At 37.7% G+C, this 18,420-nt stretch overlaps 2 protein-coding genes and 1 pseudogene across 5 annotated transcripts; 2 read left to right on the top strand and 1 right to left on the bottom strand.

Annotated features, from left to right (window-relative positions):
- Positions 1-435: 435 nt before the first annotated feature.
- Positions 436-5,107, top strand: LOC113288469 (annotated as a pseudogene).
- Positions 5,108-5,786: 679 nt separating this feature from the next.
- LOC113285912 (putative disease resistance protein RGA1) lies at positions 5,787-10,956 on the top strand. Of its 4 annotated transcripts, XM_026534651.1 has the most exons (6): positions 5,787-5,907; positions 6,024-6,090; positions 7,414-9,514; positions 9,626-10,296; positions 10,415-10,470; positions 10,682-10,956. In XM_026534651.1, the coding sequence occupies exons 3-4, from the start codon at positions 7,963-7,965 to the stop codon at positions 10,243-10,245; spliced, it is 2,172 nt and encodes a 723-aa protein (XP_026390436.1). In that variant the 5' UTR covers positions 5,787-5,907; positions 6,024-6,090; positions 7,414-7,962; the 3' UTR covers positions 10,246-10,296; positions 10,415-10,470; positions 10,682-10,956. The 4 variants fall into 4 exon arrangements, with proteins under 4 accessions (XP_026390436.1, XP_026390435.1, XP_026390433.1 ...); XM_026534650.1 differs by having other exon boundaries at positions 5,787-5,902; positions 7,414-10,296; XM_026534648.1 differs by having other exon boundaries at positions 7,414-10,296.
- A 4,940-nt stretch (positions 10,957-15,896) lies between these two features.
- Positions 15,897-18,167, bottom strand: LOC113288468. The gene is made up of 2 exons (XM_026537509.1): positions 17,283-18,167; positions 15,897-16,970 (listed from the first exon to the last, which is right to left on the bottom strand). The coding sequence occupies exons 1-2, from the start codon at positions 17,918-17,920 to the stop codon at positions 16,238-16,240; spliced, it is 1,371 nt and encodes a 456-aa protein (XP_026393294.1). The 5' UTR covers positions 17,921-18,167; the 3' UTR covers positions 15,897-16,237.
- Between the last annotated feature and the right edge of the window lie 253 nt (positions 18,168-18,420).

Below are 18,420 nucleotides of genomic sequence, written 5' to 3'. Positions count from 1 at the left end.
TTACTAGCTTTTCTGTTACACCTTCCTTTTTAATTCCAGCTATACTTTTGATTTTGTTAAAGCCTATGAAGAATGTAATGTGAACTCAAACGTTGTGTCTGTTTCGGAAGTAACTAATCACATAGATTCACTCATCAGACGGACAACTCTACCAGAGTTGATTCCAAATGAGTCTGAATCTACGGATTAGTTTCTTCTCTGTTATATAATCATTTTCCAAAAAAAAAAAATCCAAAGGATATCTAATTAATATACCCCGAAGAAGAAAAAAAAGGGTCAAAGTCCTAGAGCTGATTCGGCTGAAACTAGAGTAGCCGGTAAACCAATCCCAATCCCAATCCCAATCCGTTCAAACAACCACACCGAACCGAATAAGTTCGTTCCAAAACACAGTGCGCAGTGCCCCCACGATTAAATCTCAGTAAATCCGTTTCCTCTCCCACTCCTTCGGTCCACTCTCGAGTTATCAACACTCAAAAATCCACTCGGCGAAAATCCACCTCCAGAATTTCCTCGTTCTACTCTTCTTCTGTTTCTTCCTTTCATCATTTCAGTTAACAGCATCATCAAAATTTCAGAAACAAACCCTAGTTTCCTCGAAATTTTCACAAGACCAAATTAAGAAAAACCATGCATTCCAATGTGAAACCAAATACTATACACAAACACTTGATCGTTTCAGTTTCTCAGACCTCCCAACTTTTCAACAGAGGTATCTCATCAGTACTGATCATTGTTCAGGTCCTTAACGATTAGGTCCAATTTTCTTATACTGTGGTACTGAAGGTGATATTGTTCCTCGTTTTGGTGCTATGGTTGTTTTTCCTGAAGTAAGTAAATTGAGTTTCAGTTTCATTTCATCTATAAATAACATGCATCTGTGTCTAGAACTTGAATGAATGATGATAAATTGTTATAGCGCTTCGTGTTTTTGTTGGCATCATCGATACTATGGAAAATAAGTGCCGTATGGAAGCAGAGAAAGGGCGTGTAAGAATGCTGCGCATCTTACTGATTTGATTTGAAAAGGAATTTGTCTGCTGAGGCGTGTCCTGTTGTATTGTTTGGTGGATCATATGGTGGAAGTAAGAATTACAACTTTAATTGTTTTGTTTATATTTTGCTGACATTGAAATGAATGAATCAATTTGGCTATGAAAGTGAAGTTTGCTAGTAAATAGGTTATGGTTTTGTATTTGGTTGATGGATCAGTGTTAGCAGCATGGATGAGATTGAAGTATCCACATATGGCAATTGGACCACTTGCTTCTTCTGCACCTATACTGCAATTTGAAAATATTGTTCCTCCAGAAACATTTTATGACATCGTATCCAATGATTTCAAGGTTTATATACTTTATTTTCATCTATATGTCATCCTAGTTGTGTCTTTGCATACAACAGAGATTTGCATTTCTCTTATCCTGATAGCGTGAAAGCATGAGCTGCTTCGACTATATTAGGAATTCATGGGAGGCAATAGAAGCTGAGGCTGACAGTTTAACGCACCTAACCAGAACATTCCACTTGTGCCAGTAAGTTCAGTTATCTAAATGTTAGTATTAGATTGGCATTACTTCTAGGCTTCTAGGGTTAAAGGTTTCCTCTCTTTTCGAAGTACTTAACTTTGAAGTTCAATGGATCCAGGAAGTAGAATAGCACTGATGGCCTGTCAAACTGGTTGAGCTCTGCCTACAGTTATTTAACAATGGTGGATTACCCTTATCCTTCGGATTTTTTGATGCATTTGCCTGCCAATCCCATAAAAGAGGTCAGTTGACTCATGTGACGTAGCTCTTTTCGTTTTTTAAATAATGTGAGGTGTAAGGTAGTCTCAGACTTAATTTTTCCTTTCATTAATAATCGTTGACTTCAAAATTGTCAATATGTTGAGTAGATGTAATCCTTGATTGATACCTTAATAAGCATGAGGGGTGTTCTATTTTTGTTTCTAGGTATGCAGGAAAATTGATGATCATCCTCAGGAAGTTGGTTTCCTAGATCGTATATTATCAGGAGTAAGCATTGGTTACAACTATACATGGAATGAGTGGTTGGGACTGGCAGGTCAATCATTTTTATAGTTCTTGTGTTCATTCTATTCTTGGGTGCAAACATCTCCTGGAAGTTGTTCATAAAGTAGTATTGACTAGTTCTTTTCTTTTTTCTCTTTCCATTTTTGAAGGCTTGGACTGAAATGGTTATGCCCATCTCCAGTAGCAAAATAAGCGGCATGTCTCCGGCATATGATTTTAACCACTCTTCTTTCCAAAATCCATGCTTTAAGGATTATGCTGTTCAGCCTAGAAACCGCTGGATTAGCACTGACTTTGATGGTCAAGTAAGAACACCTACCTGGGGAAACGTTCGTTTTTCTCTGAATTAATCGATTCATTAGTTTAACTGAAAAAAATTGGAATAATTTCTGTTATTTCTCTGATTGATCTCAATTAGCAGAGGCAAACCCTTTAACCCAAAAGTCTAATTAACAGATTGTCTTTTTAATATGTGAAGGATTTGAACATGACTTTGAAAACATTTTGGAGTAACATTATCTTCTCAAATGGGGTATTGGATCCTTGGAGTAGGTGAGCCCTTTCACCCATCTGATGCATAAGCTGTACTTGGTATCCTGTGAATAATCGCAGGGTTAGTCATCCGGCTATTTTGATGACTTCTATTATGTATTTCTTTCTTGCAGTGTCCTGCAGAATGTTTCGGAGACAATCATTGCTTTAGTTACGAAGCTAGGTACGTTTTATACATATTGTCTCTTCGACCATTTCTTTCCGGTCACTTAAGTTTTAGTGAGGCTGATTTGCATGTAAGTAATCGATTAAAAATTAGGCCTTTATAGGTCGCAATCCCCTGCTTGTCTGCAATAGATGTTGTTCATATTAGTTAGGTTGCAACGGATGTTATGAGCCAATCAAATTATAACATGTTCTCTTTAAGTGCAATGGCATGGTTGGTTGGATGGTTATTGTTCGTCCTACATAAAAATTGAACCTCTTTCCAGAAATATATATATATAGTCATTTAGATTTCGAAATTTAGTTCTGATCTCAAAGAATCTCTTTCTTAAAGATTCTAGTCATAGTGTATACATACTAAAGGTAATGCCTTTGGTTGAGGTAGTGCTCAGTACACAAGAACTGAACCTTGTTCAACTTCTAAGAAACCATTAATAACTCTATTATGTCCCAATCTTAAACATTTTTATTCTACTTGGAGAAATCATTACTGTCACCTTTTGCTTAAAATTCCAGTTTTAACTCGAAGTAGTTATGCTTATGTATAAATTTGATTTTTTTCTGTTCATCCGGGGCCCTTAATCTACATGTGTTGTTGTCATAAATAAGTGTGATTGTCAAAACACTCATGCTATCATATACAACAGTGACTATAGAAAGTATAAACTCTTTCTCTTTCCTTTTTGTTTTGCAAATAAATGAAAGTAAACATGAGCACTGATTTCTACTACACAACTTCTCAGTTACAAAAATCAAGGACCACCTTTAATTTCTGTATTTGTATATAAATTCTATTAGATGCAATAGCAGAACAAATTCATGTCTTCTTATTTCATTCGTACTACATAACCATCTGAGGAAAGAATTATTATTCACTTCTTTTGAATTTTTATGTTGATGGTTTTTAGTTAAAAGTCCGTAAATAATTTATACAATCATCCACTGTCTATGCAAGCAGGGGAGCTAGCTAGGATTGTTACATCTATGCCTTGTCAAATTTTATCGGAGTGGTATGAATGCTTACTTGCATATCTTTATTTCCTTCCTAAGTCTGATTCAATTTCTGCTTCTCAAAAATAAAAAGTGCCACACAAGGACTTTTATGATATTTTGGGTTTACTTAGCTTATTGTTCTAGTAGGTTTCTGAATCCTATGTGCATAAGAATAATGTTGCATTGCATTACACGGATTGGTACATTTGTCTTCTCATTCTAGGAATTAAGAAGGAGGGTGCTGAGTCTTCCCAAACATTTTCAGTTGTTGATTTCCTTCCTTTCTTTTGCCAAGATATCAGCTGCTCCATTAGCTCTCCTGTCCACAGATTTAAAACCCAAAAAAGACTCCAACTGTGTTGTCAACTGTTTAACTTCTTCTAAGATTGCGATACATTGCCACTGAACTATGTTGTTGTTTCCTTGTAAGTACATAATTGTTGCCTGGTTATCCCCTTTTTAGTGTTGTTACATGAAATTTTTGTGTGTGTTTTGTTTGGCGATTGATTGCTGTGTGTCGTATAGCTTCATAAACCTGGGAAATAGATTTTGTAAGATACAAGTCCACCTTTTTTTGGTAGTAATCGCAATTAAAACCTCTTTTTTTTTCTTTTTCCTTTTTACACGTGAAACTTGATCCTAATCTAAGTAAGGTGTTGATCACTGTAAGTGTTTGTGCTGCAAGGCTTCGCTGGTATCTACTCGGTTATCATGTCACCTTTGTCTCCGAGTCATGGCTAGTGTTTCTGAATGTAAAGTTTCATATTCTATATAATCTCTTAAGAAGGGGAGTACAAGTCCAAAGTAGAGTGTGTTCTCTCTGCAATCTACTTCCAGAATCAGTTGATCATATTCTATTGCACTGCAGATTTACTCATAAAGTTTGGACATGCATGCTTCATCGATGGATTTAATTTCAGATGGGTCCAATGTGGTTCAATTCTTGCTCAAACGGAGGCGTGGAAATTCAGAAAGGGGGAAAGAGGGGCAGAAAGATTTGGCCTTTGATTCTTTTTGCGAAATGTTGAACGAAACAGGCGAGTGATAGCTAATAAACTTCCAAGATAAGAAGAAATTGTTATTCAAAGCCTCAATTAATAAATGGGGTGCAGTTGGAAATTGGTTCTGGGGCACTTGTTTTGGAGAGTTAATATCTCATTCATGGATATTTTTTGTTGCTGTTATAGCCTAATAGCAACGTTCGGTAGGATAGTTTGAATCCACACTCTTCATAGATATTTTTTGTTGCTGTTAATTAGCTTTTATCAATTTTGATTGCCACTCTAAATTTTCAAGAGTTCACTGTGCACAATATTTTTCATCCGGGTTCATTTTTCAGTTTGAAGGACTAAGTTGACACGTATGGCCCAATGTGGCCATTTTTCATTCTCTTTACTTGACACGTATGGCTTGGCGTGGCTGCTATTCTTTTCCTTGAACATTTTGTGCTCAGCCTACAAACGGTGTGTATGTACCGAACTTAAGAGAAACAAGTGAATGAAAATTTCACATTTAAGAGTTATACCATTTTTAAGAGGTCTTAACAAGTTTTCCATCAACAACCAACGGAGAGAGATTTATGTTTGTGTGTTTGATATTGAATAAAACAAATCATAAACCAGAGGAAACGGCATATGCAATTTGAAGTGATGGAGGGTGGGCGGCAATTTTACACAGTGCTCTTTAGATCCATGGTTTTCTTCTCTTGTATGAAATTCAGGATTAAGTTGGAAATAAGTAGGATTTATACATCAATTAGCAATTGGAAAACTAAAAGAAGAGAAGAGTTTGTTTTCATTTGTAATATTAAGCACCAGCCCGTTATCCGGTCCTTTTTTTCCAGCACCCCAAAGTGGATTACGAATAAAAACGAATGGGGCAGCCGCTTGTAATGAGCACCCAAGAACACAAATATAGTAATAGTTATTTCTACTTTCTTGTTCTCCCTCCAAAAATGCTTTTCCTAAAACCCCATTTCTCTTCTCACGCGAGATCATCTAAACCGTCCAGTAAAGACTAGATTTAGGTATTATCCATTCACAAAACTCACCTTCTTCTCTCTAATCTGCCTTCCTCCCTTCAGAAAAGACAAAATAAAATTTTTTGAGAGATGATCGGTGTTATAGTAATGGAGAATACTTTTTCATCATCTTTAAGTAAGGTCAACTTGTTCCTCTATAACTCTTCTCTGTTGGTTCAATTTCAGCCATCGAATGATCTTTAGCTTTGTTTTCAAATTTCAGCCATTAACATACTTCCTTCTTCTTAGATTTGCAGCTGGTTTTTATTCAAGAGATTGATTTCTAGAGACTGTGCTAGCTATTTGGGAGAATTTCCTAGTTTGGTAAGATCGATTTCCCCTCTTTGTTTTGATTTTGAAATGTTGTCTTCAAATAGTGTCTTATGAAATCTGCAAGTACAGTACCCATCCATCTCTAGATACATTGAAATTGAACGTTATCTATAATTGGTTCATCTTCTTTCAAGCCTTCCGTCTCTATTGACCTTAAATTCCCTGAACCAAAGCCCTTTGACAATCCAATCACAAAAGAAGAGAACATAATAATTTGTGAGAAAGCTGTTTTTCTCGAAATATTGCGACGTACAAGTATTGCTTTAGTTTTAGATATCGCCAACTTTAAATTTGATTGCATGGCAATGTTGGTTTAATGATACCAGAACAGTAGAAGTTATAAATTTCAGTGTAACTGTTATTCATCTGCACTACTTACTTCTAGAGGAAGGTCCCGAAAGCAGTTGGGAATTACAAATCTAAAAGCTGAGAGTCTTACTGTGAGGAAGAGCAACATAGACTTATTTGCAATTTATATGAAATTGCTTCCTCTAAGATCTAATGAAGGATTTTAGCTGGCCCTATTACCGGTCAATACCCACCTGACTTTGGAGACTAGCAGACCTCAAAATTGAAAGACAACAATAATTTACCTGGGGCTGTAACTTTATTCTGGTTGGGGCAACTAATGTAGAGTCTCTGAGTGAAGCTCGGAGGGGAATTTTCCCAAAGATTTGAACTCCCATTCCTCATATCGTTGCAGTTGTTGTCAGCTGCATATTGTTCATTGAAATCTTAGTACATAAGTTTAAAATTGAATTAAATAACAATGCATAGATTTTGATACCAAGGAAATCAGGGCTTTACCTTAGGGTTGTAGGGCTTACTGGTGAGGCGTAGTCTTGTTGTTGTGGTTGCCTCAATTGGAGTTTGATGCATTCATCGTCTTCAAGATTAAAGTCATTTGGAGAATGAGATCCTGTTTGTCTCATGTTCATTTCTCGCTTCATTGAGCTGTGGCCAAAAGTTAATGCTTCTGGATGAGTTAGACCATGGTAGCGGGCTTCATGTTTTCTTGGTAAAGAAGTGTTAGTTTTTAGAGTTATATTGATTTTGTAAATGGGGAAGTAAATGCCGCTTTCTGGAAGACCTTTCGGTTTAGCTCTTCATGCTTTTCTATGTTCTAAGGCATCCTGTTCTTGTCTGTTCCTTGACCTTGATTTTCATATTTGTTGTGTTCTTAATGTTTGTCATTTATTTGTCATGAGATTCTTGTAGCCGTTAAAAGGTTGAAATGACGAGACAAGATCACGATGATTTTATCTTTGGGAGAGTGTCATAGTTCTTATCTTCAAATGACTTATTCTTGTGCAGCTCCCCGTCCTATTCAGTCCGGAGAATCTATTCTTACATCAATTTTGAGGAGGGATGGTGGCCGATGCGATAACTGCAGCGGTTGTGTTCTCCGGCTGGGGAATTAACTCGTTAATTTTGGCTGAGCAGTAGCTAGACTTGATTGTTTTCACATGGAAGACGATACGCTCATTGATAAAGCATTTTTATGGGGCGGAATACAGTGAAAAGGACTTACAGGGGATTGTGGAGTCTTTGCTGAAGCTGAGGATTTTAGTAATAAAGATTAAAGGGATCCTAGATCTTGCTGTGGTTGATGAAGTGAAAGACCCTGGAATTCTCTTTTGGTTAAAACGTATTCAGCATTCTGCATATATAGCCGAAGATTTGGCTGACAGATTTCATATCCAATATATTCAGGGATCATGCGAATCATGTAAGTTTACAAAGAAAGCTCTATCATGCAAGAATTCGAAGGCTGTTTTGGATGCACATTTGAAGAAGTCTCATGATGAGATAAATGGACTCCTAGATAATACTAACACCTTGATTAATGATTATGATTGGTTCATGGATTCTAGGTTGTGGAAAAGGTTAGACTCGGAAATGTTCAATAGAACTTATGAATCGACCAGTAACTCATTTAATGAAGTAATTTTTGGAAGGGAAAGTGTGATAGAGGAATTGCTGGCTAAAGTAGAAGATGTGGCTTCTCAAGAAATTAGTGGCATTTCTGTTATTTCAGTAGTTGGTATTACTGGCATTGGAAAGACTACTATTGCACAGTCATTGTCTCGTGATCCAAAGATTATGAAGAAGTATGTCAGAGTCTGGTTCTCTATGCATCAGGATTTCCACTTGGATGGGATTTTAAAGAGTATTATTGAGAGTCTTAGTGGGGAGAAATATGAGGTTTTGAATTCTGGTCGTCTTCACGCCGAGTTCACGAGACAGATTCGAGCGAGGTGCATTTTTCTAGTGCTAGATAATGCAAGACATGATTTAAGAAAGGACTGGAGCGACATCCTAAGTTTTCTACGTTGTGCTGCAAAAGGAAGTGTCGTATTAGTTACAACACTAAGTCCCATGGTATCTTCAATAATTGGAAGTCAATTTAAATATGAACTGCCGAAGCTGTCCGAAGAGGATTGTTGGTCTGTATTTCAACAAACGGCGTTTCCATCACAAGATTATGCTGTTAACCATCCGGAGTTGTGTTGTATTGGAGAAAAGATAGTCAAAAGATGTTACGGACTTCCCTTGATTGCAAGTACTCTTGGACATCTTCTTTTTGGCCAAAATGATATAAAGGAGTGGGAGTGTATCTTAAACACAGATTTGTGGAATCTTCCTGTTGATATGAATGCTGTTACTCATTATTTGAGATCGTGTTATCACCAACTACCCAAACATCTTAAGATTTTAGTTCCTTACTGTGGCCTCCTTTCAAGAAAGTTTCAATTTGAAAAAGAAATGTTGGTACAATTATGGATGGCCGAGGAGTTAATACAGCCAAAGGGAAATATGCAATTGGAGGATTTAGGCAATTCATACTTCGATGATCTAGTGAAGAGGGGGTTTTTCTTACCTTCAAGTGCTGATGAAGATGGTCTGAAGTTTGTGGTTCATGGATTTATTCATGACATGGTTCAATTGGTAAATGTGGATGGGTCGTTCCGCTTGATTATAAACGAAAAGTCTGATCTGTTGCGAAAGACCGACTTTGTTCGTCATGTTTCCATGGATATGGATGGACTTCAGCTTAGGGACCTTGAAGACTTCAAAAGATTAAGAACCATCTTACTGCTATCTGGAGGTGGTTCAATTAAATATCTATATCCATCGAGGATGGTGTTTGTTCGTGTTTTGGATTTGAGCCACAGCTTGATCGGAGGAGTGCCATCGACTATCTCTCTCCTTAGCCAACTAAGATATCTAAATGTCTCCTATACTCTGATCAGATTCATTGACAAGGAAGTGTATGCTATTCGTACATTGCAAACCATGAAGCTTAGAGGATGTGCATCACTTACTAGGTTACCTGTAGGCATTGGAATATGTGAGAATCTCCGACACCTTGATCTAGATGAGAGTTCCCAAATTGCAACACCTCTTGATATTGGTAAGTTAACTCAGCTCCAAATATTGGGAAGATTTGCTGTTTCACATGGAGGAAGCAATTTTAATCAGTTGGAGAAGTTGAATATGCTTAGAGACTCTCTTTGCATTTCAGGGTTGGAATTCGTTGATACCAGGGATGCTAGATATGGTTGTGTGAATGAAAAGGGAAATCTTAAGCGGCTGAAGTTACAGTGGGCTTCTACTCAAAACATAGATGAACGGATCACACAATTTTTACAACCTCACTGTAACCTTAGGGAGCTAGTGATCCAAGGATATCCTCTTCAAGAATGGGGTCGTCGAGAATGGATATGGAGTTCCCCGTCCTGCCTTCAAAATATTGAACTGGTTGGTTGTGATAACTTGAGGAGTATTAGCATCTTGAGGGACTTGCCATTTTTGAAGACATTGACCCTTCAAGGTAATAAATCTGTGGAGAACTTCGATGTTCAAAACTTTTTTGTATTCGAGGAGCCGCACAACGGGTTCGAATCATTGGAAGTATTATTATTTGTTTCGTGGACGAGATGGACTGCTTGGACTGTTTTGGAAGAATGTCACATGCCAAAACTTGGCAAACTGTCCATCAAGGAATGCGCTCTTTTGACAACTGTGCCCGATTTCAGTTGTTTACCGTTGTTGAAGGAGTTGGAGCTTGTACAATGTAATTCCCTTCGATATTCAGTTGGGAGAGAGCACCCCCTTCAACTGGCTTTGAGGACTCATTTATGACACCACTTAGATGGTGTCAATACTTGGCCCTTCACTTCCCCTCCTAATTAGGTAATATGCTGTACATTCATAACTATTACATCTAGGTATTTTCCTTTCATTGTTTTTCACCGTTTCTATTGGCATTATGTTCCTAACTTCCACTGGTTTGTGGTCTTCGCTAATGCAGCCTGTCTAGGTCCTAGTCAGTTCATATTCTAGTGGTCGAAGCCAAATTCTCTTGCGGTATGTTCACTATTAATACAACTTAGTCACTTGTTAATTTTGCCTGGTTGACCCTTCTTTCTAGCAGCGGGTTATTTCCTGTTGAGAAAATGACATTACATCTTCCTTTGCAACACCAGATAAAAGAACAGAAAATGATGTCTGAAACTTAACCATATTTTTCGATTCTTTTATTCTTAACCAAATTTTTCGATTCTTTTGTTTTGTTCAGGAGTACTCTTCCAGTATTTGTGTCAGACACTTAAGACATTGGATCTCTCCTCAAGTATGATGGCTGCTGGGTTATCATTTTGAGAAGCTACTCTCCTGCTTTTGCAAATGTTCTGTTCCTTTCAGGGAATACTTTTTGTTTATTTAGTATCATTTCACACGTAACCTTACTTTCCCCTTCCGTTGAAGATGAGCCTTCTTATTTGCAGTCTTTCGAACATGGATACCATGATGTAGTTTTCACTTTTGATGCTAAATATTTGGCCTTTTTGTTTATCTTGGCAAGACAGCTATATTTGATGCCCATAACAATATTTTGTAGTCTTAAACTTGTTAGCATTCTCACTCACTTCTTAGTTGAATTCGAATGTATGCTTAATATACAATATACGCCATATGATAAATGATGCCTAATGGTGTTTTATCTGCAAAGGTAAAGGATTTGGTTACTGGTGATGAATGGCGTATTCCTAGATGCATGGCCGACTTTTGTAAGTGTTGATACTTTTTCTGCCTTCTTAGTCTTTCTGGAAAAGATAATAAGATATTTTGGACTGGAACTGCTAGAGGGTGCTTCCAAATTGGTGATGCTGTGAATGGAATGGGGAATATATAGATCTACAGGTGGAGGGTATAACATCCATTCCTAATGTTAGGTCAGATATGGAAGCTGTCGAGAAGAGGTGATATTTACAAGGAGAGGGACTTGTTTGGCTTCCAGATATGTGTAGTGTAAATTAGAGAAATTTGGATCATCTTTTGTGGGATTGTTAAGGTAGTGAAAGCATATGGCAATGACTTGTGATCTATCTTTTTGCTTGTATATATTAGGATGGAGATCTGAATGATTTATTGTCAAGACATTAAGGGAGATTTTGTATTGACATTTGGCTGATGAGAAACTCTATCATCTTTGAGGGAGAGAAGTTCAATTTGAGAAAGATTCAAGTTAAAAGTTTCTCAAAACACAAGTGGAGGATGACTGGGTACCATGTACAGCACTGTTTACCGAGATGGTGAAAAATCAGGTCTTGGATGGTGCCTGGTGCCTCCTGTGGCGACCCAGGTCATATTTGTAGAAATTTCAGTGGTGGTTTTGCTTTTGCTAAAGCTTTTGGTTTGTGTCTGATTGTCCTTTAAAAAAATGGAGTTCTGTGGGTGGTAGAGGCAAAATGGTAAAGAAGTCGGAAGATTTTTGATACTGCTTACTTTTATAGATTTGGGCGACGGTGTTTTAGTGGTAGTTTTTTTGTTTTTGTTTTTGCCATGTTTGGTTGAGTTTATACATGTAAACTGTACAATGAGGCTCTTGGATAAAATGAATCCTTACCTTATTTATAGTCGCCGTTGTGGTAATAATGCCCACTAGTTCAATAATTCCCGTTAAGTATTCCCCTCCGTATCTCTACTCCACGCCTCAGCTTTCTTTTTTTTTTTTCTTTTTTTTTTATCGATCAAAGAGAATAGATTAAAATGCACACAAGCCGTGTGCGGGCTAATACAGCTGGCATAGAGTTAAAGCCACAAAAACAAAAATAAAGCTAAAGCAAAGAAACTTCTAAGAACACATCCACAGCTTGTAAAACAAGAATCAAAGAACAACTTGCGAACCGCAATGAGGACTGATGCCTATTGTCAGTTAGCAGGCAATGAGGACTGATGCCTATTGTCAGTTAGCAGACTCGTCAACATCTTCTATAATTAAATCATCATGATTTTTCGCGAGATCGCTAAACATTTTTTCACGATTAGTCTTCCGAGGTGGAAATTCCAAACCCCATGAAGATCCAAACTCCAAGAGTTTATTTGCCGAGACTTCAATAGGAGCTTTAGATTTAGGAACTTTTTTCTTTTTTAAACGAGGAGTATCATCAGGGAACATACCTGTACCTTTTGGTTTCAAACTCAATTTCATTCTGATTCCTATAATTGGCTTCGACGAAGACTGTTTTGCGATGCTTACCTCTGAATCTTCCAAAACTAAGTTGGAAGAGGCCACCTCCCCTTCTTCTTCTTCTTCATTTTCTTCTTCTTCGAGATCATGGAATCTGTTATGGAATTCAAAACCAGGAGGAATGGCGGGATCATTAGATGGCAACGGGTTGAACTGTAGGAGTCTGAACGTGATTCTCTTTTTTCTTTTTGCCGGCGCCTTTCTTTCTTTTATAAGAGAACAACTCACCGAGAACCTTTTCTTGTTCAACAACCTTCTCACCATTCACACACAATCATTCTCACAAGGCAGCATACATGAGTCATTAGCTTCTTCAATGCTTACACTTTCAATCCCATGAGATCTAGGAGCATCATCCCCTTGCCCACTAGAAGAATCTTCTGACTTACCATCCGTCTCTATATTAATCATATTAGCCTTTACATTTGGATTTCTTGATGGGGAGCTTACCTCCCTAGCAACAAAATGAGGACAATCGATCCCTTCTACTGCCGCCTCAAAGCCTGAATTTACCTCATTAACTTTCTTATGAGGTTCTATCTTATCTACAAGAATGATCTTCCTTGTATTCATATCATGGGAACTCTGTAAATTCTTAGTAGCTCTAGGAATCCCATCTTTTCTAGCATTTTTTCCTTTATTTGCAAGATTTCTTGAACACTTCCCAGTTGTGTGACTGAAAGTATTGCAGTTCTTGCAAGGAGAGGGTCTCCAAGAGTACTCCACTGGGATTTTGAAATCAACCCCATCAATAATGATGGGAATAAAGTGTTTAAGAGTACGCTTGATTTTGTTTTAGAGCTGTATTGGTAAGTCGAAGTTTTCCTCTTTAAGCTAGTAGTGGTCCTTAAGAAAATGAAGTTACGTGCCGTATTTAAGACCGAAGGGAATGAGGCTAAGCATGATTTTCACCAAATCTGTATTCAAGGTGATGTGCGCAATATAAATTTTCTGAAATCATTATAGGTCATGATGGAGTAGATTCTAGGCGCTGGGATCCATTTTAGGTCATGGGAAATATCTTGCATAACAACTTAAATGGTCACACGCAGATTTGCGCCATGAGACGGATTTTCGCGTGGGTAAAATCGATAAGTAAAAAGAGGCATCTGATTTGATATATTGAGATTTCTACGAAATTGAACATTGCAAAGATCCTTGGTGTTACATTTATAGTTCGCAGCAGAGCAAGTAATAAATGTTCCATTTTTTTTTGTGAAATTTGGAGCAACTTGTGTTCCATTTTTTTTTGTTTCAAATTCGGAATAGCCGGCCCATGAATAGTAACAACACCCTACACCATTCAAAGTTCAAACAAGTTATTCTAACAAGACACAGAATCACACACACATGGACACTTGAAAGGAACAAAGAATTAATGCCTGACAAATTCCATTTCATTTCTCCATGTCCCTTCTCCGTCACAATCTCTAGAACAAAATTTCCTGCGATGCTCACCAGTCACCAACAGCATCAAATGCATTGATTTGATTTCTGAAACACACAATTCACTTGGGTGCATGTTAATACAACAGAAACGAGCTAAAACTAGTAAAAACACGGAGAAAGAGAAGAGAGGGTGAGTTAAGTGCTGTTCCATTTTGGGTGATTAGCTCGATTGATTGATGATGATATGGATTGAGATGTCCTGTAAGTCCGTCCATCTACACCTCTGCCTAGAGAGTAGTAACCCCAAGGAACAGTACATCCTGTCTGGTAAATACTACCCGTGACTCCAGCTAGTCTAAGAATGGGACCTTAGGCTAACGGTAGGAATGAGTCATTTGAACAGTAACACAAATAATAGGCAAAGAGACAGTTGCATCTTGTGGCCACCAATTTAAACTATAAAAACCACCAGTCTGACGGCACACTGATTCATGTAGAACCCACCTTTTGCTTGGTCGATCGATCGAATTGGTGCCTTGGTTGGTCCCATGTATCTCTGTCAAGCACCTCGGGATATCAAATTACCAACCGTCATTAACCGTCCGAAAACGACATTTGAACCAATATACTGTTGTAGTTTTTGGTGGATCCAGGTGAAATACTCTCGACTTATGATGTTCCACCGGTTTGCAGAGGTATAAACATTATGATACCGCCTGCCTACTATTATGAGATAGCTACCAAAGACCCTAATTGTGCAACCACTTTCCAAGTCTGTTTCAACTCTTGACCTTAGTCGCCTACTTGCCTTCCTCCCAATGCCCACGGCATTCTAGATGCATGAACAGTTCATGGTCTTTGCTAGTGGAAACTTGACCCAATAAATTTCTTGCCAAGTAGTTTTCTTGATAGAAACCCGATTTAGAATATGTTTCATTAGAGATATTTTTAGTAGGGCTGTGATGCAAATTAAGAATCTAAAAGTGGAGATATTTCCTTTTTGTCTGAATTCAAGAAGTTGCCATCCAATTACTTAGAAACTACAAAGTTGTAAAGTTGCAAAAGACACTCAATGAAATCCTTAGAATTTAGTGGATCATCCAATATAAAAAACTTGGCCAAAAATATGATCCAGAATGTTACAAGGGAGAACGGCCGGTTCGCTAAGATTCTGCACATCAAAATGAACTGAATATTGGTGAAGATTATATTCATAATCATCATAGTAGGGCAAAGGAATATATATCGGCTTTATCTTTAAACTTTGAAGGCCACACCCTCCCACCAACCAAGTCTGATTCACTGGATCGGAAACAGCCAGACCCTGTAAGATCAGCCAAGCCTCATTACCTGCCAAAAGTCTCACTCAACCACCAAGGCACACAACAAAAAGGATGCACTAAGTGACAAAATTAAGAGCACATTAAGCATGCTCATAAAGCTAACCACATAAATAATTGGTTATGTTAGATAACTTAACCCTGATCTTAGCACAAACAAATCCACGTGAACGAGGGCCACAAACCATTACTTCGAGATCACCCTCTTACAAAAGTAAACAAAATAGACCCTTCTTTTCTTCCTTTACAGCTACATTCAACTGCTGTTTATTTGGTGGCCCTATAGTAACTAGTACCATTAAGTACTATTAACTTCATCTTAGACGTGCTAGCACTACCAAATTCACCACTTAATGCTGCCAAACCCCTTCCAAGGCCTCAACTAATCTTTCTCTTTTGAATTAATCAAGACATATTTTAAGAAATACCTACTTGATAATTCCAATACAGAAACACTAAACAATTGGTTTATTTTTCCAAATTTCCAACCCAGTGTTCAACAACCAAAAGGAAAAGTCATATCATCAAGATGATCATCCATAACCATAACAAACCCTCTTTAATAATGAAATTAAGAGCTCTGATCAAATCAGTCAGATAACAAAACTCCAACCAAAAAACAAACCAACCTACAACTGATGGAAAACTACTATCCCACACAAAGTCACACACAAAACAGTGTTTCTTTGCTACTTTCTTCCTCTGCCTCTCTCTATTTCACTCACTATACAATTTACAGAACCAAAAAGAACGCCACAAAAACAAACATTTCTAATACCTAGTTTGTTAGTGATAATAAAACGAGGTGACGAAAACTAAAACCAATCGTCAAAAACTCTAGCAATCCCAAAACATTAACAAAATGACTAATAAATCAGGACATATTATCCTGTTGGTGGCATAATTCCTTCCGGAGCTTATGCGAGAAAAGCTGGCAAGCATCCATACTTAGATCCATCGCCGCAGCTAATGCAACAAATGCTGCTGCATCTTCAGTGCAGCTCACATGTTGCACACTTACTTCAACTGCTGGTTTACTGCATTTACCTTCTCCTTCAACTGTTGATGACATTACAAATCCTCTGTATAAGCAGTAAGGCCATAACCCATATCCATGATCACCACTGCTTCTTGGACTACAAGCAGGAGAACTTGAATTTGATGGTGTTGTTCTTCCATTAGTGTTACTTCCACGTCCAGACATATCTATAGCAAATTTACCTCCCTTCTTAGTAGGCAAAGTTGACTCGGACAATAAAATCCCAGTAGTACTCATTCCACCATTAGTATCCAAAAGAAGTTCAAACCGATACCCCAAACCATCACTACTCCCCCTTTCACGCCATGCTTCAAGCCTTCCCCATGGCTTCCATGTATTATCACCTGGACGAAGAATCAACCATGCACCAGGGTTCGACCTACTAACTCTGTCTGAACCAGGTGAAGCAACAAATGGCGTGACCATTGATGCTGCTGCTACTGGTGAACCAGATAAATCATGGACTGTAATTGACCATCCTTTTCTTTCTTTGCCTGGTCTCTCTCTTTCACTTCCAATCGATGTTAACCAACTCCTTGAACTGATTGATGGTTCTAATGTTGATGATCTGTTTTAACAAAAACATATTCAGTACTCAATCTAATAAATAAAATTTCAGTTTAAAGCATAAAGGATGTTAAAAGACTTCAAGCTTAAGGTTGTTGGTTCTTGATTCCTTAAAATCTAATCTCGGACTTCTTAATTTGTTCAAAGTTAGCTTTAAAGTACAACTAGATCTTACTTTGATGATCAAATCAAACAAATAACACTTACAAGCAATCTACCTTATTTTTAAGGTTATAATCTAAGCATGCATAAACCCTAAAATTAAATAACAATAAACCAAAAAAGAGATGAAGTGAGGACTAATTTTAAGTACCTGGACATAAGATTGCGGTCACCGGAAGAGGAATTTCTGAAACTAAACTTGCAGGTGAAAACAGGTTGACGGAGATTTCCTTGAATCTGAGAAACCTGCGGACTACATTCCGGCTCACCTTCAAACTGAAACACAAATCTAGGATCAGGTTCCGACCTAACATTCAAATGCATCTGAGTAGAATTAGTCCCATCTCCTTTATTACCAACTCCAACCCAACCATTCTGATAAACAGCCGCCCTAATTTCAGAACCAGTAAGATCCAGCGGTACAGAAACTTTCCCTAATAATCTCCCAGAGTTAATTCCACAAGTAGCACCTCTTCTCCCAGTATAAATCGATATCTTCAAACAAGGTTTCCCAGCAAAAATCGATTTAGCTGCAAGTTTATCAAGATCCGCTTTACTCAAATGGAAACTGGCAGCTAAACTCTGAACAACATGTTGATTATCAGAAACTTTACTCTCTGAAGGTATCAACGGTATAATAGCTGTTTGTAGCGGAAAGGACTTGAGTTTAATCTTGCAAAAACACGGTGAACTTGATGGATGTACACCTGAAAGTGCTGGTTTTGATGCTACTGGTATTTTCAAAGCTAAGTTTCCTACCAAAATTCTCACAAATGGACACGGATCCATTGTAAACCAACTGATAATCACAGAGAAAGACTACTAGAGAAAGAAGACTCTGATCAGTTGAAGATCAAAGCAGGAGTTTGAAGAAAGTTTTGGAGGAAATCATACTGCTGATGAAGTTTTCGGAGAGAGAGATAATAAAGGGGGTGAAGAGTTTGAGAGAAAAAGTGGTAGGACTTCTCTTGTAGTTTTAAACAGGCTGGAATTGCTGGGTGATGAAGTGTGACAAGGAAGAGAATATCGCATAGAAAAGCGTGCTGCTGAGTAATAAGAGCTGCTGCTGTATTTTTGGGTTTTAGCTGGTGCGCAATGTGCACGTACAAAATTCACTACGACTTCTAATTAGTGGGACCTTTCGAAAATTTTAAATTGTGATTACCATAAATATTTTGGCCTTATTTTAAGGTGTATCCGATTATCCGTCCGTCTTTTTCTGAAACTCGATCTTTCATCACATCATGGAGTGTATTAGTTTCTATCCAGTCTAGCTGTATGGGATGTAA

This window comes from Papaver somniferum, chromosome 6 (assembly GCF_003573695.1).
Source record: "Papaver somniferum cultivar HN1 chromosome 6, ASM357369v1, whole genome shotgun sequence".
Taxonomy (NCBI): domain Eukaryota; kingdom Viridiplantae; phylum Streptophyta; class Magnoliopsida; order Ranunculales; family Papaveraceae; genus Papaver; species Papaver somniferum.
This window is presented reverse-complemented; position numbering and strand designations above follow the sequence as displayed.